Below are 26077 nucleotides of genomic sequence, written 5' to 3' on the forward strand. Positions count from 1 at the left end.
TTTCCTTTCTCCTTCCTTTCCCCTTCCCTTCCCTTCCTTTCCCTTCCCTTCCTTTCCCCTTCCCTTCCTTTCCTTTCTCCTTCCTTTCCCCTTCCTTTCCCCTTCCCTTCCCTTCCTTTCCCCTTCCCTTCCCTTCCTTTCCCCTTCCTTTCCCCTTCCCTTCCCTTCCCTTCCCTTCCCTTCCCTTCCTTTCCTTTCCTTTCCTTTCCCCTTCCCTTCCTTTCCCCTTCCCTTCCCTTCCCTTCCTTTCCCTTCCCCTTCCCTTCCTTTCCCTTTCCCTTCCCTTCCTTTCCCTTCCCCTTCCCTTCCTTTCCCTTTCCCTTCCCCTTCACCTTCCCCTTCCCTTCCTTTCACTTCCCTTCCCTTCCCTTCCTTTCCCCTACCCCTTCCCCTTCCCTTCCCTTCCCTTCCCTTCCCTTCCCTTTTTCTTTCCCCTTTCCCCTTTCCCTTCTCCTGTTTGAGTTCGTGCTTTCATTTATTTGGGGTATAAACCTAGAAGTGAAATTGCTGGTTCATATGACAATACTATGTTTAACTTTTTGAGGAACCACCAAACTTTTCTATAGGGATGCACTATTTTACATTCCCAATAGTAATGCATAAGAGTTCTAATTTCTCCATATCCTCATCAACACTTCTTATTTTCCATTTTAAAATAATAGTCTTCCTAGTGGGTTTGCAGTGTTATCTCATTGTGGTTTTGATTTGCATTTCTCTAATGACTAGTAATGTGGAAAATCTTTTCATGTTTTTATTGACTATTCATAAATCTTCTTTGGAGAAATGTCTATTCGGTTTCTTTGCCATTTTAATTGAGTTATTTGGTTTTTAATTTTTGAGTTGCAGGAGTTATTTTATATTCAGGATACTAACTTGGTCATGTGTTTTTATTTTCTTTGGGTAGATATTTAGGGGTGGAATTTCTGGGCATTAATTGGATGTGCATTTAATTTTATGAGAAACTCCCAAATAATTATTCAAAGTGGCTATATCACTATGCAGTCCCACCAGGAATATATAAGACTTCAGTTGCTCTGCGTGCTTGTCAACAATTGATCTTGTCAGTCTTTTAATTTTAGCCCTTATGATGGGTGTGGAATGATATCTGACTGTGGTATTTAAGTTGCATTGCTCTGATGAGTAATCATATAGAGTACTTTTCACATTCTCAGTAGCCATTTTCTTGTCTTCTTTTATGAATATCTGTTCAAGCCCTTTGTCCACTTTTAATTTGGTTGTTTGTTTTTTCATTATCTGTAGGAATTCCTTTTATATTTCAACTATGAGTCCCTTGCTAGATAAATGCTTTACAATTATCTCCCGTTTCCTCACCCCAGTCTGTAGCTTGCCTTTTCATTTTTTTTAATATATATATATTTTTCTAGAGAGGATCTCACTGTGTCGCATAGGCTGGAGTGAAGTGGCACAGTCACCCCTCACTTCAGCCTCGATCTCCCAGGCTTAAGCAATCTTCCTGCCTCAGCCTCCCAAGTAGCTGGGATTATAGGCACAGGCCACCACATAGCTACATTTTATTTTTTGTAGAGAGGGGGTCTCACTGTGTTGCTCAGGCTAGTCTCTAACTCCTGGGCTCAAGTGATCCTCCCACCTCAGCCTCCCAAAGTGCTGAGATTATGCTTGCGAGCCACCACGTGCAGCCTATTTATTTTCTGATTCATGTCTTTAATGAAATGTTTATCAATTCAAATTTATTAATTTTTATCTTATAGTTAGTGCTTTTTGCATTCTGTGTAAGAAATGTTTGCCCATCCCAAGGTCACAAAGATTTTTCTCCATGTTTTCTTCTAGGATATTTATGTTTCTAGCCTTTATATTTACATCCTTGATAAATGTTAAATTAGTTTCTGGGTATGAAGATAGGCAGAAATAGAGGTTCTTTTTTTCACTATCTTTCTGTAAGGATATCCGTTATTGCAGCACCATTTGTTAAAATGACTTTTCCCCTTGATTTGTCTTGGCACCATGGATTGAATTGGATTGACTATGCATTTATGGGCCCCTTCTGGAAATTCTTTCCTATTCCGTTCATCCATTTTTCTACCCTTACACCAATACCACTTTATCTTGAGTAGCTCATGTTTTTAAGCAGTAAGGCCAAGTTTTGAAAATATTCACGAGGCACCTACATGTTCCCGACTCTTTATATATGTTCCCTATGAACATCATATGAGGTAGGTACTGTTTCCTATCTTCAAATTCCCATCACATCACAGTCCCAGAATATAAGACAAGTTGAATAGGTCACATTCAAGCACTAGCCTGTGTTGTTACAAATCCCATAATTTTGCTGCCTCTCCAGAAATTAAGTACATACACCTTTGCAGGGCATTTAAGTGCCACCTAAATGATCCCATCATATTGCCCCAGTTACATGTTTTAATGGTTTCTTTTTTTATTATTTACCTTCAGCCAACTCACACCTTGTCTTAATGGTTTCTTAGAGGTACTCAGTGTTTTTAACAAATCAGGTATCTCTTGCAGGTTTCTGAATATGTCTGGCCCTTCTCTGCACATGTGCCTTGGTGGCATGATTCTTTGCACACCATCTAGATTCCTTATATCCAGCTAACATGTATATTTCCATCTCAAAAAATCTTCCCGAGAAGCTATTGCAGAGCCCCACAATCAGATGTGATGCCTCTGCTTTGCAGTTCTTAAACACCACTTTATAGCTCTGATGGCACTCACGCTATTCTGCCTTATATATATATTGTTTTCTATATTCGTGCCTGGTTTTGCCCACTAGGAAGAAAACTCCTTGCTGGAAGTATATTCATTGTCTTTGTAGCTATTGAATACGCATTTCAACAAATCCGAGTGAAAGAAATTTTTTGAGACAGCTACATAATTTCGTGATCAAAGTTAAAGAAAGTTTAAAAAAAGTGAACAGGTTAACCTAGCATGTGATCCAGGAAAATCCCAAAGTCTATTCTTTCAATTTAATCCCTACAAATATTTTTTCCCCAAATCAGATCTTTCCAGTTGGAAGACTCTCAGGATTGCAGCAGAGATTTTGTGGAGATCCGTGAAGGAAATGCCACGGGTCACTTGGTGGGACGATACTGTGGAAACTCCTTCCCTCTCAATTATTCTTCCATCACTGGACATACCCTGTGGGTCAGATTTATCTCAGATGGTTCTGGCAGTGGCACGGGCTTCCAGGCCACATTTATGAAGAGTAAGTTGTTTCTATTTTAGTGATAGCTTACAAAATATGTCTTACAAACTACAAATAATAATTTTCTCAGTAATACATTAAGCAAGAACAATCCTAAACTCTCCACTATTTTCCTACATTGTCTTTGTGAATTACCTTATAACATATTAGAAAAACTAAATTATATATGAATGGCTCAATAAGGGCAAGGGAGAGCACTCTCAAGGGTTCTATTGTTCTTTTTAAGCTCTAATTTCTACCTAATGTTAAATTAGTTTTTTTCATGATATTGTGGTAGAGTCTTGTAATATATTATAGTTTGGGTTTGGTGTATTTATATCAAGTGTGTTTCATTTGATTTCATAAACTCTATATTCTTCACATTTAAGACATTTAGTTTTACTTTGGGATTGGCTTAAGTGCTCAAATATAACAATAGGGTATTCTTCTAATAGTGTAAAATGTTAAATATTTTTATTCTGTAGCTCAACTTTTCCATTATTGGCTATTTCATATGTGATTTCAAACTATGAGTTTTTCTTGTAAATTTTTTAAATGTTCCATTCTTTTGAAAAACAAAGTAAAATAGATAAACCATAATTAGAGAGTGGGGCTGCTCACCCCACCTGCCATGTCCCCAAGTTCCCTAGGGTTCTGGGAACCCCTTTTCACTTGGGAAGTTGTGGCCTCTTTTCACACCATGCAACGTTTTAAGGACCTTTTCTAAGGAAGTAATAGATAGCCCAGAAACCAAAAAGGAAGCAGTATTTCTTTCAATAGTCAGAAAAGAAATCTCAGTCAATTAAAAGTCCATGCTTTTCAACACCCTTTGCCTTTTGTTTTTATCATTTGATTAAAGAGCAATTCTAAGTGGGTCTGATTTACTACTCTGTCTTCTCTCCTAGTATTTGGCAATGATAATATTGTGGGAACTCATGGGAAAGTTGCCTCTCCTTTCTGGCCTGAAAACTACCCACATAACTCCAATTACCAATGGACAGTAAATGTGAATGCATCTCACGTTGTCCATGGCCGAATTTTGGAGATGGACATAGAAGAAATACAAAGCTGCTATTATGACAAATTAAGGGTGAGTTTCCACATGCGATCAATGTTCATAAATATTGGTGAATTGCTATTGGTAAAAATACATCCAAGGTAACGTCTATTCAAGCATTTGCAAATCATGTGGGATAGTCTGCTCTAAATCATGATTAGAGCAGACTGCCTCTAGATTACATGGACAAAGGCAGTTTCAGTATTGTATTGATTATTTTCCATTTCATATCTAAGGGGTTTTTTAGGATTATTATTATTTTCCTGTTGAGCTTTCTCTAAGAATGCATGTATATCCTAAATAAGTATTTATTCTGTCTTCTTCCCACTGTCCTCTTTGTTTTTATGTTAGAGTATTAAAAGTTTTAAGGATCATACAAAAATAAATATAAATAGGAAAATCATGGTGATCATTGCTATCCAGACACTGGCTACTGTATCAATTCCAGAAACACAATCAGATTCTTACAGGGTATGACTCTACCTTATTCATCTTGGATTCTTGGTCATGAATCCAACCCAGTACCTGCTGGATATCCAATGTGCATGGGAATGGCTATTACATAATTTGTTTGGTAGAGGATTTTATAATAACTGTTAATATGAATTTGTCCTGAGCTATTTAAAAATTATCACAAAATATACCTCGAAATAGGTCATTTGAGATTTTAAAACCAAAAGCAGGAGATTTATTAAGTGCTTTGAACATGTGAGCCCTGCAAGTTTTGGTTATTTTGTTGTCATGAATTCTTCTTTCCTTCTGTGGAAATATGGACTTCTTTAGGGTACCTGTTTACTTTCTCTCGGTAAAGCTTTTCTCTTCTTGTTATTTTCCCTTCTTTCCTCCTAATTCCTCCCTTTAAAGCCCCAAAGCACATTTATTAAGTACTGTTGTTAGGCAGCCATCCTGGTTCCTATTTTTCCATCCACAGATTTTACTGTAAATCATCTTATGAGTGATTCCCACAGCGCATGTTTATTAATATAATTCTGCAACAAAGATGCAAATGTTTTCAAAACATTAAATTACCTTCAATAATATTTTATATTCTCTGGCGGTATCTGTTTTAAGCTAAAATAAAATGTTTACTCATTTGTCATTTTTTGGGGTTATAACATTGTAATAATATAAGGCATCTTTTTTTTTTTTTTTTTTTTTTTTTTGAGACGGAGTCTTGCTCTGTGCCCAGACTAGAGTGCAGTGGCTGGATCTCAGCTCACTGCAAGCTCCGCCTCCCGAGTTCACGCCATTCTCCTGCCTCAGCCTCCCGAGTAGCTGGGACTACAGGCGCCCGCCACCATGCCCGGCTCATTTTTTGTGTTTTTAGTAGAGATGGGGTTTCACCGTGTTAGCCAAGATGGTCTCGATCTCCTGACCTCGTGATCCGCCCATCTCGGCCTCCCAAAGTGCTGGGATTACAGGCTTGAGCCACCGCGCCCGGCCAAGGCATCTTTTTTGTTTTATCTTTTTATGAAGAAAAATATAGATGATTGCCTAAATACAACGCTCTATTATCTGTTTTTATGTGCAGATCTATGATGGGCCTAGCATTCACACCCGCCTAATTGGAGCTTACTGTGGTACCCAGACTGAATCTTTCAGCTCCACCGGAAATTCTTTGACATTTCATTTTTACTCCGACTCTTCAATCTCAGGGAAGGGATTCCTTCTGGAATGGTTTGCTGTGGATGCACCTGATGGTGTTTTACCTACCATTGCTCCAGGTGTGTTTGCTAATAAATGAAGTTCTTTTTAGGACTGATATGTGCAGGCCACTGTTTCAAAGGGTCCTATCATAACAGGGGCCAGATATAAAAAATAAGAAGTACAACCCCAAAGCCCTTCCACCTTATGTTCAGATGTTATTTTAAATTCATAAACACTACCTTTTGTGAAAATTATACATTTCTTTCTAAAAAATGCAGGCTTCCCATTACATTGTTTATATTATAATAATTAGGGGCTTGATATCCATAAGATCGCCTACTTACAATTTCTAGAGACCACTTTAGAAATCCCTGAAAATTTGATTTGCAGATACTACATATGTACATTCACACACACACACACACACACACACACACACACACACACACAATCAGTTAGTTAAGGATCAACTCGTCAAAGTAACTGTTTTTCCTCTGCATTTTATTTCAAATGTACTTTCAGAAATGCTTCAGTGTCTCCTTAGCTGGTTGTAAATTTTCATGTTTCAAAGTAAAATGGGCCTAATTTTAAACTTTTATTTTACTGTTTTACATTCCTAATCTCCTCAGTGAAAGTAATATTGAGGTAGCATTGTTTGGGGAAACATTTTTTCTTGAAAATTATTTAAATGAGGCTGGGCATGGTGGCTCGCACCTGTAATCCCAGCACTTTGGCAGGCCGAAGTCAACGGATCACTTGTGGTCAGAAGATCAAGACTAGCCTGGCCAACATGGCAAAACCCCATCTCTACTAAAAATACAAAAATTAGCTGGGCGTGGTGGAGTGCATCTGTAGCCTCAGCTACTTGGGAGGCTGAGACATGAGAATTGCTTGAACCAGGAGGCAGAGATTGTAGTGATCCGAGAACATGCCACTGCACTCCAGCCCGGGTGACAGAGTGAGACTCTGTCTCGAAAAGAAAAGAAAAGAAATGAAATTTATGTAAATGAATTTGAGTGTTTCTTATGGATTTGAGGATTGACATAGAAGAAATTCATCAGATATTTCCTGGAGGATAGTCTAAGTCCTTGAATACTTGATTGGAACACAGAATCAGAGTATCTCATTGAAGAATATTCAAACTCTGAGCTTGTTCTATGACTTAAAAGATTAGCCTGTTTTCTTCTAACTTCTTCTATCGGCAGAATAATGAAGATAATTTGTACTTATATTTATTTAATGTCTCTTAGTATTCCATTCTGAAATGTTGTTCTTACCTCTCTAATAAGGTGCTTTCATGATATTGAATACAAATCTCTTCCTTAAAATATTGATCTGTTTAAAAGCAAAGAACCATCACCAAGATTGACAAATGCAATTTAGAGACAACATTTAATTCTGGATGGATATATCCAGACCTCTTAGAAATAAACTTGAGTTAAGCTTTCTTTCATATTTACAAACCTAAAGGTAGGAAAGGAATTACTTACTTGTGTAAAATATTATACCAACAAATTTTCTTCTAATATTTTATTATGAAATTCTATAATTATATGATGTAAGTGGACAGGTGAGTAAGAGAGCCATAAACCTTATTTTCCTTAGTCAAGAAGAAAAAGGAAAAAGGAAAGTAAGAGGTCAAGAGAATTTTAGAGTTTACTAATTATCTAGATGCTATAAGTGATTATCTTGTAATGATGCCACACTGTGAAAGTTTCATTAAAAATTAAAAAACCTTAATATTTTGAAATATATCAACTTATTGAGCATTGTCCTATCAGCATTTCTTTTTTTTTTTTTTTTTTTTTTTTTTTGAGATGGAGTCTCACTCTGTCGCCCAGGCTGGAGTGCAGTGACCTGATCTCAACTCACTGCAAGCTCCGCCTTCCAGGTTCATGCCATTCTCCTGCCTCCGCTTCTGGAGTAGGTGATACTACAGGTGCCCACTACCATGCCCGGTTAATTTTTTGTATTTTTAGTAGAGACGGGGTTTCACTGTGTTAGCCAGGATAGTCTCGATCTCCTGACCTCGTGATCCGCCCGCCTGGGCCTCCCAAAGTGCTGGAGTTACAGGCATGAGCCACGGCGTCTGGCCTGTCCTATCAGCATTTCCTATACACACATATATTTAATTTAAATCAACACATATTTATTGAGAATTTATTATGGATACACTGAGGAGACTAAGAAAGGAAACTGAGATACAATCTCTGCTCTCCAGGAACTTCAAAGTAATGGGAACCAGGCATAATGACTCGTGCCTGTAATCCCAGCTCTTTGGGAGGCTAAGGCAGGAAGCTTGCTTGAAGCCCAGGAGTTTGAGAGCTGCCTGGGCAACAGAGGGAGAATCCATCTCTACAAAAGATTTAAAAAGTTAGGTAGGCATGGTGGTACATGCCTGTAGTCCCAGCTATTCAGGAGGCAGAGGCAGGGGAATTGCCTGAGCCTAGAAGTTCAACACTGCCCGTGAGCAGTGATCATGACACTGAACTCCAGTGAGACCCTGTCTTAAATCAATGAATAGTAAAAATAAATAATAAATAAAAGAGATTGGGAAAGAAAAAGCACTCGTGTCAGTTAAATAATGGTATCATAATTAAATGGGTAAATGACAAAGCAAGTGGTACCAATAGCAAATAAGCAAGGGAAGGAAAATGAGCTTACTGTGGACGAGGGTCAACTGAAGGAAATTCAATGTGTCACGTAGGAAAAGCAGTTGGTCTATCAGTCAGGAAAAACTCAGCCATATGGCGGTAACAAAGAATTTCAAACTCTTAGGTGCTGAAAACAACGGGTCTCCTTCTACATGCTCCTCTTGTGTTAACTGGGTGCCTCTCATCATCCATCACTTCCTAACTCAGGCTGTTGGAGCTCCCATTGTCTGCGACATTGCCTGAGACCATGGCAAGAGGCAAAAGAGCCCTTGGATGTCTCACTTTAAAAGTGCTCAGTGTAAAGTAACACATGCCTTTGCTCATAGTTCATTGACCAAAACTGGTCAAATGGCCTCTCCCAGCCGTTTGCAGAATGCAGTTCTACCATGTGTTTGGAAGTGGAGACAAAGGAAATATCTGGCAAACAGCACTAATGACCCACAGTCATTATAACCACATTTTATAAATTCAAGATAAGAAATATTTCACATAGAGGAAAACCTTAAAATTTGAAGATACTGGATAACATTCAGCATTCAGATTTTCCGTGTGAAATTGCTTTAAAAAAATCTGTAGCCTACATAGTAATAGGATAAAGAAATCAGGACCTAGTTCTACAATATTTTATATTCACTTCCTGTTGGCCTTGATAAGATGCAAACATATTATGGTATAAAAGTCATAAACTTCTGAAATAGCGAAGAATAGACTTCTGAAATCTATTCCTCCATAAAAGTGATGGCAAAAAAAAAAATTGTTAAAATAAACTTTTTGAGAACTCTGGAAATAGACCAAAGTCTTACAACAATCTGAGGCATATGTATTCAAGAAAAATCACTGAATCTCAGTAAGAGTCGTTTTTCTGGCATTCTCTTCCTATTGCCATCTCTCTTTCCTCCTAGCTTTGTAGTAGCCTCATGACCACAGTAGCTGTGAAAATGAGCAGCTTTAATAGCCGTGGGTGGTGGGGCAGCAGAGGTCCAGGAAACAGCCCATATCCGCAGCACTGCCCTTATTCCAGTTTAGCGACTTACTGGAAAACTGCATTCTCAGGTCTTGTCTTCACAGGACCTGGGCAAGAACTCACTCTTCTGTAAACAGCCCTGTCCCTGGGGTCCTTGCTGAAAAAAATCAGCAACAGCTGTTTCACATCACAACCGTGTGAGGCAGTGACACCAGTTACAGCTAATGAGAAACTGACCAGGAAACTTGAAAGGAAAAAATGGGGAAGGAGGTGTCCACTGGGGCTTTGAAAAGCTCTGACATGTTTCTGGAAATCTAGAAGGCCACACACATAAGCCCAGCTGTACACATGCCCAAAAACAGACCCTGAGAAGGCCCTAATCTGTCACCTCAAAGTTGCCTAGATATAAATTACATAAGTAGCTACGCAAAAATGATAAAGAAACATGAGAAACACAGGAATGAACACAGTTCTACCTCAGTAATACAGGGGGTCCTCTACATGTCTTTATTGATGCCTGAATAGTCAGCACTCAATGTTAAATGGGTTATATAGCAAAATTATGGTGAAAATGGAGAACACAATGCATTTTTTTTTTTAACATCAAAGATCAATTACGGAAATTGCGGCTCTCCGAATCAGTGGGTTAAATACGATATTCATTGATTTCTCTGAGAAATGGTTTCAACTGGTTGCTTCTTTTCAGTAGAGGGCTGTCACTTTCAGGTGAAAAAGTGCTAGCATCTTTTCCATTAGGGCTGTGTCAAAGATGTTGCTTTCTATTCTACAGGTGCTTGTGGTGGCTTCCTGAGGACAGGAGACGCACCCGTGTTTCTCTTCTCCCCAGGCTGGCCTGACAGTTACAGTAATAGAATGGACTGTACGTGGCTCATCCAGGCTCCCGACTCTACTGTGGAACTCAACATCCTTTCCCTGGACATTGAATCTCACCGAACGTGTGCCTATGATAGCCTTGTGATACGAGACGGTGAGAACATTATAAAGAATGCTGAGTTTCAACCCTGACACGTATTTAGTTCTAGTCCATTATCATCTTACTTGCGTACTGCCTCCATCTGTTTGGTTTGGAATTACACAGATATTATGGTCAAGGAAGGTATCAGTACCAGAATTGGCTACAACTCCTGAAGGACATAGGAAAGTATTAAATTACCTGTCGCAAAATGTCAGGAATAGCACATTTCTATAAGGAAAAAAAGGCTTTTTTAGAGGCCTAAGAAGGAAAGAATAGTCTGAATGTCAACATTGTTCACCTCTCCTGTTGAGGTGCCTCTGAGATAAATATTGATATTTTATATTTCTGGCTTTAAGATCCAAGTGAAAAAAACACTTGTAATGTGACTGGACACAGTGGCTCACACCGTAATCCCAGCACTTTGGGAGGTCGAGGCAGAAGGATCACTTGAGTCCAGGAGTTCAAGACTAGCCTGGGCAGCAGAATGAGACCCTGTCTCTAAAATAATAGTAAGAAGAATATAAAATAGTAATATATTCATTTCTCATTGTCCCCTGAATCTGGGTCAAACAGGTAGAATTAAGGGGTGATATTGTTGTATTCTTTCCTCTGTACACAGGCATGGTGTTGTTATGTGACATAAAGTTAGAGACATAAATATTGCTGATGTATGCCTTATACAAAATTGGGCTTCACAATTTGCATGGACTGGAATGAAGGAGGACAGCAGAAAGGCCACATCCTCCACATCAGTATTTCTCAGTGTGGCCCCCAGATCTACAGCGTCATTTGTTAGATGTGCACATTCTCAGCAAAAAGAAACGTGTTTGCCTTTGCCCCACAGGTTGCTAGTGTGCAAGATCTTGTCTCCCTTATCCCTGATCCCTGGACACTTGCTGAGTGAGAAAAAATCGAATGGCGGAGGTGCTTTATGTCCCTTCTGTAGAGGCAGGACACTAAGTAGAGAGTCAAGTCAATCATACACACATTGTGAGATGTCAAAGCATGACTCTCCCCCATCTTCCCATCAGCAATCGGCTATCAGCACGTTGCACAGAGAAGCATCAAAGCACCAGAACGCTCTCTTCCCATCTAAGCCTTCCTGTGCATATTGAAATTTAAAACTTTTCATGTAATGGAAAGGATGTGTGTCCTTGCACACATAATTCTAGTGTTCAGAACCTACTAGAAGCTTTAAAAAATATTTTTAAAAAATCTTCAGTAGGTAACTGCATCAATGAAGTATGCCTGGGGAGCAGTCCTGTTTTCCTGTATGACTTTGCACAGGTCACTAAGTGGCTCCAAACCCGTTCTATCTGTGAGATAGACAAATACCTCCCTCACAGGCTTTTTCTGAGGATTAAGGAAAGTAATAAATGCAATCTTTTAGCAAAAGTACAAGCATTTTGTAGATGATGAATTTGGAATAGTTCAGATTTCAGTTTACTTAGATGGAAATTTCTGAGAGAGGTTTAATCAATGTCCTTGCTCAGGCATAGGGTGGCTTGAAAGAGCAAAAGAAACTAAGGTGCATACCAAAAGAACACAAATATTTTAAATTGGTTGTGCGGCCTGTCCATATGGATTCCTTTTTATGCACTGGCGATGTGAGTAGATGCTCAATAAGGTTCCTTCCTTCCTCATTTGTTTAATTATTTATTCAAGAAATAGTTATTGAGTGCCTAGTCAGTTGGTGGGTATTATAGTTATTTACACATTGTTAATATATTTTTATGACTAAATTTTAAATCCCACTTCAATTATTTGTTCTTTGCCCAGCCAACCTTTTGCTTCTGAGTAGCAGAAGCATGTCACATTCTGAAGCAAATATCTAAAGCCAACTGGCCACAGACAAAGGTACTTATGTGCTATTCCTGCTCATGCAATTGGCCCGTCATCGCAGGCCTTTGGCTGTATGGAGGCTGTGAACCTTTCTGGGCTACCCCAGAGAGAGTCATGCAGCATTCTTGGGAGAACCGAGTCACTGTCTCACCTCCTTATTCATTTCATAGAGTTGCCATGGTTTGAATGAATCAGTTTCTTCCAGACCACATACCTACCAATTCTGCAACCAAAGATTCCTCCAAACTGGATTCTGTGATACTACATTGGTCCCAGAAAAACTTTTAAATAGAAAAGAAATTGTATAAAAAAATCAGTAATCCTTTAATCTAGTTCCAGATCTTAAGCATACTTTCTTCATGACCTTAGATAAATCATTTAATAGCATGGTTTGGGGGCATCTGAGGTTAATCTGCAAAGGTTAACATCACTGTTAACTTCTATGCTCTATGCCTTTGCATACAGCAAAGTGACTTGTATCTCCTGTTAAGATTCAGTTCCTCATATACAAAATGGAGATAAAAATAAATGCCTACCTAATAGTGTCACTGTGAAGATAAAATCAGATAGTACGTGTGAAGCACTTAAAGGGGTATATAGTAATTGCTCAATAAATGTCAGTCTTGAATAATCTTGGGGCCTCAGTTTCTATATCTGTAAAATGAGGAGATTGGAATAGAGAAAGAATTCCCAAGTTGCCTTCTAGTGCTAGCCTTTACCGTTCTTTGACTTGCCCTCCTCTTTAAAGATTAGGCTCAATCTTTATGCAATCTATATGTTGAGGTTTTTGAAGGCTCCAGAAATACCCCAGTACTCAGTATGAAGACTGAAGGGGTTGGGGACGGGGCATGTAACAAACCATCTGTGATTTTTGGGTTATCTTCTCACTAATGAGTAGGCGAATCAACAAGCAGTTATTTTGAGATAAGCATCGTTTCACCAGATGATCTGGAGTGAATTTTAGAAAAGAAATAAAAATCAGTAGATTCAACTCAGTTTCATCCAGTGATAAAATATACACGTGAACTAATGACATATAATAAACTTCAAAATTTTGTAGTACAGGTAATCAGAGAATAAGTCAACAAAAAATAATATTGGGTGAAATGTATAGCAAAATAGCATGATGAAGTGCACTTACTATAAATGCAAAGGAAGTTTAAGAGGTACACTTTTGAACTGTAAAGAATGCAAAAGTTTCCAGAGATCAGAAACCCTCCAAAGAATGCCATTTCGAGCATTTTGTATTTATAACTCTGCCGTTACATTTGTAATCACAAGAATAGAAAATAACTTATTTTCTAAAGTAGTTAATAATGAGTGAGTTTCAAGTCGTGGTCAGTGCCATGAAGAATCCATGTTGCTGGTTGTATAAAAGGGCATATTTGCTCTTGTCTCATATTCTATTTTTGTTTTTTATAAACTTGAAATTTATTAATTCTCTGCCTTAGGACAAAAGAAAAAGAAAAACAACATATTTTCCCAGCCAAGGAATCCAAGTCTGCTATAATCCCCTTTGTCCATTTTGGTTTCAGCTGGCACAGGGGCTTTGATCAAAGCTTATATCCAAGATAATCAAGATGAAAGGAGACATGAGGTGCCGCTGCTGTCCTTTGTGTCTCTATGGGGGTGGGGCACACTTGCTGGAACTCTTCTCTCACCCTCCACACAAGTGTGTGGTTGTTTTTATGCCAAAACAAACAAAAGCAATGAACAAACACAAATGAAGTTTTGTTTAAAAAAACCCACCAGCGCTGAAGAAAGGGCATATAAAACTGCATACCTTTTGGTGAATGATATTGTAACATTCGTGTAGGATCTGAGGTCAAAAAAACAACTTTTTTTTTTGTTTACCTACTTGACCTTCAGCAATCAGAATAACTGAGGTCAGAGTCTCTAATCAACACACATATCATCACTGCACCTCCATCACTTCCCAATCCCATATACTCTGATTCCGAGTTTTAGTGACAGGGAGAACTGGCAGCCACTTTTTAGAACGACAGTGGAAACTGTCGAAGAAGTCTTTATCAAAAAGGGTAAAGAACCCAGCATTTTGGGAGGCTGAGGAGGGCGGATCACTTGAGATGAGGAGTTGGAGACCAGCCTGGCCAACATGGTAACACCCCCGCCTCTCCTAAAAGTACAATAATTAGCCAAAAGTGGTGGTGTGCCCCTATAAAACCAGCTACTCAGGAGGCTGAGGCAGGAGAATCACTTGAACCCGGGAGGCAGAGGTTGCATTAAGCCGAGATTGTGCCCTTGCACTCCAGCCTGGGCAACAGAAGAAGACTTCATCTCAAAAAAAAAAAAAAAAAGGAGGTGGGGTGGGGGTACAGAGAAGGACAGGAAGCACCATTGCAAGCTGGAGCCAGAATGATATCGCCCCTGAGGGGTCCTTCTTTTTGAGAATCCCCTTATCTCCTATGAATCCTGATGTTCTGAGAAAAATGCGTGAGCTGCTTTGTCTAAGCAGCAAACGATTGTAGAGTAGGTTCTCAAGACTGTGTTTTCACGTTGTTGCCTTTCTTTCAATGTAGGAGACAATAACTTGGCCCAGCAGCTAGCAGTTCTCTGTGGCAGAGAGATCCCTGGGCCCATTCGGTCTACTGGAGAGCACATGTTCATCCGCTTCACCTCGGACTCCAGTGTAACCAGGGCAGGCTTCAATGCATCCTTTCACAAGAGTAATGAGTTCAAATATTTTTTTTAATCCCATGTTATCTCATCTCCTCTCTTTTCCTCTCTCTTTCTCTCTTCCTAATACAATTTTTTTTGGGCGCCAGGACACAAAACAAGTCAGAGGACATGGGTCTTTGCCCAGGCTCTGGATGGCTGGCCCCCCTTACGTCAATGCTGAGTCCTGATCCAAAGCACTGGGGCCAAGTCGTACAAAAGTGTGCTGCCTTCAGGTCTCTGGGTGGGGCATCTTCACTGCAAAGGAGGTGTGTGCAGGGAATGCATGAGAGAGAGCTTTAGAGCAATTTTTCAGCCTAGCTGAGAGCTGGAACTAGATAGAGTACAGCCCACATCCATAACTCATCGAAGGAGCAAAACGTCATCATTTATCCTCATAAATTACTTGGTTGAAGTCATCCATTTGAGGGTTGGCAGGAAGAGTTTGTTGCTCTTGAAATATGAATTTGATGAGTCAAAAGCGGGCACCATGTATGGGATGCCATCATGCACAGTATGATTGAGACTTTTCAAACTTGACATGTGAAGTCCAGTAACAGCCTTAAATCCAAACTAAATGAAAGGTAATAAAGTAGTCCATGGAAGAGTGAAAGACTCTCATGTTTTTAATCGAAAAAATAATTTTAAAGTAGATTCTCAATCTAACATTAAAAATTAATCTAGTATTTCCTCCTTGCTTATATATCCCTTTTATAAAGTCGGGAGCAACTGAAGATAAATTGTGTTCCTCATGCTCAAGGGAGGCAGGCTGCATAGTGGCGTAAGAGCATGGGCTTTGGAATTAGTCCTAAGATACATTTTCGCCTCTACAATTTAACTAGCTGTGTGAGCTGTCTACCCTTCCTTGTTGATAAGCTTCTAGTCCCTGACAACTGGAGAATTAATGCCTGCTCCTTTCATTCTCTTCCTTCATCTCCTGCCCTCTCATTCTCATGTATATATTAATATGTATTGCAATTCGTTGTACAGACATACATGTATGCGTATGTATATATACATACTTGACATATATATACACTCATACTTGGCAACTCCTGGTCTAGAATATATTTCAAATTTAACCTGTGAATGGTATAATAGACTTTGGAGACTCCGAAGCGGGGAAGATGGGTGGGGTATGAGGGATAAAAACTACGTATTGGGTGTAATGTATACTAGTCAGGGAACCAGTGCACTAAAATCTCAGACTTCACCAGTATGCAATTCATGCATGTAACCAAAAACTACTTGTACCCCAAGTAGATAGATAGATAGATAGATAGATAGATAGATAGATAGATAGATAGATAGATGGATGATAGATAGATAAGAAAAAAAATTCACCTTTGAAAGCTGAACACTTTATTCCCACCCTTTTCGACGCCCCCACCCCCCAATTCTACACTCTTCACAATTTTAGCAAATGGAAAGTACATTTTTCTCATTAAGTCAAAAATCTTTATGTTATTTTTGACTTTTCTGTTTGTCTCACACTTAACAATCAACAAATCACACTGGTTCTACCCTAACAATGTATCTAGATTCCAACCATGTCTCTCCATTTCTGTTGCTACCAGCCTAGCCCACACACCTATCATCTCTCCTTGGCCTCAGGCAGTCCCCTCCTTATTGGACACTCTGCTCCTGCCCTTCCCTGCCCTCCAACCCTTACAGTCTAAGGACTGCACAGAGAGTGATATTTTCAAACTTAAGTGAGATCATGCCATTCCGATGCCCAAAACCCTTCAGTGTCTTCCTCTTCTTACTCAGAGTAAGTCTTTTCAGTTTCCTGCATGACCTAGCCATGCTACCTTTGGAATCTCTCATTCTGCCTCATCCATTCTGACTTCCATCATGTACCTCTAACACATGATACCTTTACACTAACTGAACTGGAATGTTTTCTCCCCCATAACCATCTGGCTTGATCCTTCATTTCATTCATGTCTCTGCGAAGATGTTACTCCAATGATATGGCTTTTATAACTTAACTCTAACAATAAAGTACCCTTCTCCCTCCTCTCATCCATTTTTCTTTATAGAATTTATCACCATCTCACATATTATGTATTTGTTTATTGTATGTCTTTATGAAAGCAGATAATTTGTCTCGATTACTTACCTCTATATCCCAGATCTCAACGACCACCACAAACTGAGTAGCCAATAGCACGTGCTCCATTACATGCTTGTTATAATAATCATTTCCTACACTCTGGCTTTATTTTCAAGCATTTTTATTGCCTACACTTTGAAAACCCCCCAAGAAAACTAAGAAAGCATAAAAATCCAGTTACCAATGCTATTTAAATAACCTACCTTTGTTTCTTTGTGGGAAGGCTGTGGTGGATATTTGCATGCAGACAGAGGGATCATCACGTCCCCCAAGTATCCGGAGACTTACCCAGCCAACCTCAACTGTTCTTGGCACGTCCTGGTCCAAAGTGGCCTGACCATTGCTGTCCATTTTGAACAGCCTTTCCAGATTCCAAATGGAGATTCTTCTTGCAACCAGGGGGATTACCTAGTGGTAGGTCTTGCTTGCTACCCTTTCTAATTACATTTTCCGTATACTTCATTCAGAAAACAAAATGATAATTTTTCTCTCCTGGGACATACATGGATAAGAATTACGTACTCCTCCTTTTGCAGTGTAAAGGAGTTGATGCAATTTTAATTTGTCTTTCCAGCTGAGAAATGGTCCTGATATCTATTCTCCACCCTTGGGATCCCCTGGAGGAAATGGTCATTTTTGTGGCAGTCGTGCTTCATCAACTCTGTTCACCTCAGATAATCAAATGTTTGTTCAGTTTATTTCTGATCCTAGTAATGAAGGGCAAGGATTTAAGATCAAATATGAGGCAAAGAGTTTAGGTAAGTATTTTCACTGAGAATTATATCTACTTTTCCTGCAATTGCTTGATCTTCATTGATTAAACAAGTTTGAGAAAAAACATATAAAGTTTTCTTTTCTGAACTAACAGTAATAGAATTCATAAGAATGCCTACTCTCAAGTACTTATTGTATTTGTTACATTTAATATCTCATCGTGACTACTTTTCAAGTAAAGCATCATTATTTCCATTTTAAAAATAAGTAAAATGAGGCTTGGACTTTTCCGAGGCCACAAATCTAATTAGTGATCAAAGTAAAATTTTCCATGAGTATAAGATAAACTATTCTTCTTGATCCCTGAAATTCCTTAGACCTTTCCATTATAAGATGTCTAACTGTAAGTTAATTCTAGTTATAGAAACATTGTAAGAATTACATTTGCCTTATTTTGTAATAATTTGTGTGCTGTTTTAAAGAACACATAATCTTTTGATTCTATTATTACCGATTTAATTACATATTACATGAGATCCTTAATTGCTTGTACTTAATTACACTTGATTATAATTGCATTTAATTCTACTGTAATGATTTGATTCTGGTGACATTTACTTTTTAGTAATGTTTAATTGAATAAATAAATAAATAAGTAAGCATCACTTTTTAAAAAGGGAATAATGTCAGTAGAAAGTAATATAATAATAAATTTTTGCTTTGTCCCACCAGAAGTTAGATAATATAGATTTCAAAATGATCCTATGACTTGAATCCCAGATTCCTCTCTCTATATATATATATGTATGTATGTATGTATAAATGAAATCATATGTTTTATTGCACATTGTATGAGATTTAAAGTCAATATCATTTCTTCATTTTGGTAAAATAAATGAGTAAGAGTGTTTACGAACTGACACACAGAAATAATCAAATAGCTGGAGTAAGGTCCAAAACACCAGGGAAGGGGCTTTGGTCACTTCCCAGTGCACAGAGCTCTGGCACACAGAGCTCTGGCACAAGGAGGGAGCTTTAATGCAGCTCGGTGGGCACCTGCACCATTGCTTTCTAAGCTGCGATCTTCTCATCCCTCCCTCTATCGATGCTGAGCTTTGCAGCTGAGTCATGAATGGGCAGTTTTCACTTGGTAGCAAAGCATTTCAAGAGTAGCAGTGTCTTGAGTCTAGTGAGTAGGTGTCAGCCCATCTTATATAACTCTACTTTTCTGTTTTTGTTTATTATGGACTCAGTCTTTTTTTTCTTTCTTGAGACAAGGTCTCTCTCTGTCTCCCAGGCTGGAGTACAGCAGCACGATCTCAGCTCACTGCAACCTCCGCCTCCCAGGCTCAAGTGATTCTCCTGACCCAGCCTCCCTAGTAGCTGGGATTACAGGCATGCACCACCATGCCCAGCTAATTTTTGTATTTTTGGTAAAGATGAGATTTCACCATGTTGCCTAGGCTGGTCTTGAACTCCTGAGCTCAGGTGAGCCACTTGCCTTGGCCTCCAAAGTGCTAAGATTACTGGAGTGAGCCACCGTCCCCAACCAATAGACTCAGTCTTGATTTAAATTTTTAAAGTCAACATTTAGTGGTAATTCAGATACACTAAGTGATACACTAAGGGTGTATTTGACATTGCACCTCTTCTGTTCCTTTGTGGATTCACTGTTCATGCAGTATGGTTATGGCCATTACTTCCTCCCTGTCTTTCTTAAAGCTTATTATGACTGCTGTTAACATTAGACTTAAAAGTCTGAATTTCACAACCTCTTGTTGGCAACCTGAAACAACAGCATCACTCTTAGTTCTCTCTACTTAACCAACTCAACCATGTTCCATAACTATAGCCATCCTCCTACTTCCCACATCTATCTGGCTATCTTCCCACCATATCTACTTCCATGCCACTCCCATTTCTCAGCCTTTAACCTAGGTCCTTTTGTGAACATTTTTTGACATCAAATCACCTAGTTTTATACCATTTTTCTCCAGAGACGCTCCTTCGCTATGGTTGATTGAGATTTCTAGGATCCTGTGGTAGATGCCTTTTATTCTCACCTGATTAATAGGCCTATTGATTAGTTAATCAAACATTTACAAGGTGTTTCACATCATGCAAACCACCAAGTTCTGCCAAGGAGTTCACAGTATGGTAGAGGAGACAGACAAGTAAAGGCACAATTAGAACACGGTACAGGGCTAGGCATGGTGGTTCATGCCTGTAGTCCCAGCACTTTGAGAAGCCAAGGCAGGAAGATCACTTGAGCTTAGGAGTTTTAGACCAGCCTGTGCAACATAGAAAGACCTTCTCTCTACCAAAAAAGTTTTCACAGCAGCTGAACATGGTGGTGCACTTCTGTGGTTTCAGCTACTCAGTAAGCTGAGTTGGGAGGATCACTTGAGCCCAGGAAGTTGAGGCTGCAGTGAGTCATGATCATACCACTGCACTCCAGCCTGGGTGACAAAGCAAGACCCTGTCTCAATGGGAAAAAAAAAAAGAACATGGTATATGGTATAATAAGTGCGAGAAAGAGGAATGCACAGAATAGAAACACCTACTTCAGCCCAGGACATCAGAGAGGACTCTAGAGGAAGTAGATGAAGAGATTTGCCAATCAATGATAAAAAGATGTGAGTGCATAGAAAGTCTCAATGTTACAAGTCATATTCAGTAATTTGAAAGAATTCACTACTGCTGGAGAACAGAGTCAAAAAGAAGTAAACATAATAGTGATGAAGCAGGCAGGAATCACTGTGCTCAGGGCCATGGATGCCACCATAATTTAGTTACGTGTTCATCAAAAGGTAGTGGGAGGCATTGGAAGATTTTGCTCCAAAGTCTGAACAGTGTGATCATATTACAAACACTAATGTAGCTGCAACACTGAAATCACTGGAGGCAGGGAAGACTAAGGAGAGAGAGACCAGATGAAAGAGTAATTTAGGAAGAATATTACTCCCTGAACTAAGGCAATGCCAGTAAGAAAGTAGGAGAGAGGGCATATCAAAGATATTATAAATATGGGATTGAGTGAATTTGAAGGTCAGTTGGATGTGAGGCAGGAAGGAAGGGATGGGAGGAGCCTTAGGAGCAGTTGTTAGGTTTTTGGCTGGGTGGATCCATTCATCCTGCAGACATTTATTAAGAACTTTTCTTGGGACAGACACTGTATTAGGTCCTGGGGATGTGTCAGTAAACAAACAAAATCCATGTCCTCATGAGGCCTAATTCTAGTGTTAAGATGCAGACAATAAATAATTAAAATATATAAGATGCCATATGGTGAAAAGTATCAAGGAGAAAAATAAGGCAGTAAAGTGAATACAGAGTGTCCGTAGGAAGAGGGGCTGACGCTGTCATCAGCAGACTCAGGTATGGAACTCTGGTTGATGAGCAAATGAGAGTGTTCACTTGAGACGTGTTCAGTTTGAAATCTCTGAATTACCTCCATTGGAGATGCCCAGTAAGTGGCTGGAACATAAGTCTGGAGGTCAGAACAGGGGTCTAGACTGAATCTGTAAATACGGGAATAATCAACAGACTGCTTATCGTTTAAGTCATGAGGATGTATGACAGCAATTGGGGGATTATTCAGAGTGAGATGAAAGGCCTACAGGAGGATTCCTGAGGGCCTCCAGCAACGTCAGGGAAGCCCTGGAGAGAGGCACCCAAGAGCCAGAGGAAGAATGATGCGAGGAGTAAAAGGAGGAGAAGAGCTTGGTGTCACAGAAGCCAAGGGACAAAAATATAAAGAAGGACAATGTGATCAACCGTGTTAAATGCTGTGGATATAAAGTAAGAACTTAAAAAGTTCTTTGGGCATATAACTGTGAGGTGACTTGGTAGAACATGAGAGCTTTCATAGGGTTGAAGAAGGAAGGGCAAAAAGAGAGAAAGAGACACAGAGACACAGAGAGAGAGAGAGAGAGAGAGAGAGATTAAATAGGGCAAGATCCTGGAGGTGACAATAGGATGGGAACTTGATCCAGAGATACAGGAAGATAATGTACAGAGGGAAAAATAGAGCGTAGAGATGCAGATGAATTTATTGAGGATAGTAACAAATTAGGGGTAACAAATGGAAGGGATTCTCCTCTGATTTCTTCTACTTTCTTTGTAAAGTGGAGCCTAATGTAATGTGCTTAGAATCAAGAGGAAATGGGGAAAGTCAAGGGTTTAGGGAGTAAAGTTCAAAACAACCGTTGTAGTTTATATGAAAAGTAATGGGTGAATTGCTCGGCGGTGTTGAGATGGGAGAACATATATTTGCAGGGGCATCAATTTCCATGAACAAATGGCTTGAATTGAACACAGCCACAGAGTTGGTATTTTGCAAGGGAAGTTTGAAGGAAAGCAAGGGAGTCGGAGCTCATCAAAGGGATTTGCAATTTAGAGTTTCAGAGATGGGGGAGTTGGAAGTATTGACAGAATTCAGGATGTGACTGTAAGTGGATGAGTGACAGTGGACATAAATGTTGCTAGAGTTGAGCAGATCAAGTATGTGTACGGCTAAGTGATTGGACAGGTTAGTTTCATTGGCATTGTAAGTACTTTTACTCCTATCTGGTTTGTTTGTTGAAAATGCCAAAGAATATTTATTGATAATAGAAAAATATTTTGTGATAGTGCTTTGGTTTTTTAGAACAGAAATATTAAAAAGCTCCTTTATCGTCTGGCAAAACATGGCTAATAAATTGTCTCATGCCATTGATCTTGTTTCTCAAATGCATCTAAATCCTGAAGAAACATAATGAATGAATGCTCCTAGAGTTGTGCAAAGATATATCTGCTTAGTCTTTTAAATATACCAAGATCATAGCTCTGCATCATTCTTCTGTACTGAATGCTCAGTGGGAGGCTGTAACTGCTAGCATACTTACATGCTTATCGAAGTGGTGGATATTTATTCATGCTTCTGTGATGTTCTGCCCCATGCACCCTGTGCCATAATCATTTGGTTGGCTTTAAGAAAGAATTAAATTTCCAATGAGAATAGTTAGATGGTCTGGCAAATTAAAAAGTGTCACACCTGGTAGCTCCCTTGATAGCAAATTGAGAATTTGTTTGCTGGAAAAGAAAATGAGGATCATAATAAATGAAGGGAAATAGAGACAAAATACAGAGAAGTTGACTTTAAAAGATGATTTGTGGCCATTGGTTGCATCCCCTTCACCAGATCATAGACTGATTTAATTGTGTTTGCTGACAGCCTGTGGGGCCAATGTCTACATCCATGAAGCTGAGTCTGCTGGGTATGTGACCTCCCCCAACCACCCTGATAATTATCCCCCGCACGCTGATTGCATTTGGATCTTAGCGGCTCCACCGGAAACACGCATACAGCTGCAATTTGAAGATCAATTCGATATTGAAGTAACACCCAAGTATGTCACTTCCATTTTCATCTTTTTTCCTACCCAAAGTTAGTATTTTTTAACTGTCATGTCTCAGGGCAATTCATTTCTTTCAGTAACACATACTGCAAGGAAATCTAGGGGAAAAGGGAAGTGCTTAATGGCTTAGGCCTGAAAATACAGTCGGCCAGTCACTCTCCCATCAGCTGAGCAAGTTATGTACATGGATACTGTCCCTTGTGACCCTAGACACTTCCTGCAAGGGACACTGAGGGTGGCTACTTGAGATTGATGTTATCCATTCTTCCTCCCACAGGAAATATATCGTGTTTCTGATAGATGAATATTTATTTGCCTAGCCTCATATTCGGTGTCACAAATGATAAAACATCTGTTTAACAAATGGGAATTTGTGTGGTGTGTCACCAGGGGTCACCAGTGTTGGAACAGTACTAAAGCATGCACAGTATAATTTCTCAGTCTTTATTTAATAAGAGCTCTGAAAGGATTACAAAACAGAGAGTAAGTCTTACTATGTTGAAGAGAAAGAAAAACTATATAGATTGTAAAAAAAAAAATTTTTATCTTTCCTTGAACAAAAGCATGTGTGCATTTGCATGAATGCAGCTGTGGTGCAAAACTTGGATATAAGAGCTTGTGTTGCTATTTCTGGCACCGGGTCTAATACTACTCTTCCACTCATGGTGCATTAATTGGCTCATGTGACTTCCTGAAGAAACGTTAGATACATGCTTATCTACGTTTATGGACACAGAAAATTCCAGTTGGGACACTCCATTAGTCCCAATTACAGAGCTGTTAGAGAATTTATCTTTGTCATGTGAAATGTATCAAATCATTATGTGGAACAAAATACTTGTTGTTTTTTGAAATTCATAGGGACTAATTTGAAAACAACGTTTATATTTGTAAAACCAATACAGAATATGGAAGGGAAGTGAATATTCTTGAATGTAGAACATGTAAAACCTGTCTTTTGACCTACTAATAAAAGAATGTGTTATTAGGAAAAATATCATACAGCAGTTTAAAGTGACGTGGCTTACGCTGATTCTATCATAGTCTTTTATGCTAGGAAACGATGATTTAATAATATCTTCAAAGAAAGTAAGTGAGATTGTCATTATCAAAATAAGGCATTTGACCATGTAAATTTAACAGAATTTTGTTTCCACTTCAGCTGTACTTCCAACTACCTTGAGTTGCGGGATGGAGTGGATTCAGATGCACCAATACTTTCCAAATTTTGTGGGACATCTTTGCCCAGCAGTCAGTGGTCCTCAGGAGAGGTTATGTATTTGAGATTTCGATCTGACAACAGCCCCACACATGTGGGATTCAAGGCCAAGTATTTTATAGGTAATAATTTTTTTGAAACTTTTATTTTAGGTTCAGAGGTACATGTGCAGGTTTGTTATATAGGTAAATTCATGCTTGGAGGTTCGCTGTAGAGATTATTTCATCAGCCAGGTACTAAGCCTATAACCTAATAGTTATTTTTTCTGCTCTTCTCCCTTCTCCCATCCTCCACCCTATCAAATGAAAAAAACATTCCATGCTCATGGATAGGAAGAATCAATATTATTAAAATGGCCATACTCCTCCCCCAAATTTACAGATTCAATGCGATTCCTATCAAACTATTATGACATTCTTTACAGAACTAGAAAAAACTCTTTTAAAACTCATACAGACCCCAAAAAGAACCCAAATAACCAAGGCAATCCTAAACAAAAAGAACAAAGCTAGAGGCATCACAATACCTGACTTGAAACTATACTACAGGGCTACAGTAACCAAAACAGCATGGTACTGGTACAAAAATAGACACATGGACCAATAGAATGGAATAGAGAGCTCAGAAATAGGGTCTCACACCTACAGGCATCTGATCTTCAACAAAGCTGACAAAGGCAAGCAGTGGGGAAAAGATCCCTATCCAATAAATGATGCTGGGAGAATTGGCCAGCAGTATGCAGAAGATTGAAACTGGACCCCTTCCATATACCATATACAAAAATTAATTCAAGATGGAGTAAAGACTTAACTGTAAAACACAAAATTATAAAAACCCTGGGAAACATTTTTGTATTAAATAAAAGAGTTATTATAGAATGAATATGTTAAAACATTTTTTAAAACCATGACTTTTTAAAAATAAGTCTTTCTATTTGTCTAATTTTAAAAATATTTTAATGCTAGAAATAAGTAAGGTGTGTAAATGTTTGAAACCACAGTCATTAGTCAACTTTAATTTCTCTTTTAATTTTCATTTTAAAACATAATCTTAGTAATTTGAATATTTTCTCTAACTTATTTGTGAAGAAATATATGTAGTTAAACTCCTGTTTCTTCAGCTTACTATGAAATACAGTAGTTCTCTCTTATCCATGGTTTCAATGCCCTTGGTAAACAGAGGCCCTAAAATAGGTACACCAAGATATTTTGAGAGACCACATTTACATAACTTTTCTTACAGTATACTGTTATGATTCTTCTATTTTATTATTATTGTTGTTAATCTCTTATTATGTCTAATTTATACAGTAAACTTTATCATAGGTACATAAATAGAGAAAAAAATAGTCTATATGTCTGTATAGGGTTTGGTACTATCCAAGGTTTTAGGCACTCACTGGGGGTCTTGGAATGTATCCCCCAAGGAAAAGGAAGAACTGCAGTATGTTTATTACTTTAAGTAATAAAACTATTTAAGAACCAGTTAACTGTATTTAGAACAGTGTCTTTGAATTCCTCATCATATATAAAATAATTAAGCTTTTTTTTCTCTGAGTCTCTAGTATCAAATCAGTCACTGGATAAAAAGCAAACATGTCAGTTGGGCATGGTGGCTCATGCTTGTAATCCCAGC

The 26077-nt window shown here is 38.7% G+C and overlaps 1 protein-coding gene across 1 annotated transcript in view; it reads left to right on the forward strand.

The window, feature by feature from the left end:
* The window catches only part of CUBN (cubilin (intrinsic factor-cobalamin receptor)), a 347579-nt gene that overhangs the window by 209114 nt on the left and 112388 nt on the right, over positions 1-26077 (forward strand). The window contains exons 37-45 of the mRNA XM_011968102.1: positions 2994-3199; positions 4084-4268; positions 5767-5959; positions 10291-10488; positions 14859-15005; positions 17334-17524; positions 17685-17868; positions 23040-23214; positions 24386-24564. Coding sequence (XP_011823492.1) covers positions 2994-3199; positions 4084-4268; positions 5767-5959; positions 10291-10488; positions 14859-15005; positions 17334-17524; positions 17685-17868; positions 23040-23214; positions 24386-24564 — 1658 coding nt within the window. The remainder of the gene's footprint in view (positions 1-2993; positions 3200-4083; positions 4269-5766; positions 5960-10290; positions 10489-14858; positions 15006-17333; positions 17525-17684; positions 17869-23039; positions 23215-24385; positions 24565-26077) is intronic.

This window comes from Mandrillus leucophaeus, unplaced genomic scaffold, assembly GCF_000951045.1.
Source record: "Mandrillus leucophaeus isolate KB7577 unplaced genomic scaffold, Mleu.le_1.0 Scaffold83, whole genome shotgun sequence".
Classification (NCBI taxonomy): Eukaryota; Metazoa; Chordata; class Mammalia; order Primates; family Cercopithecidae; genus Mandrillus; species Mandrillus leucophaeus.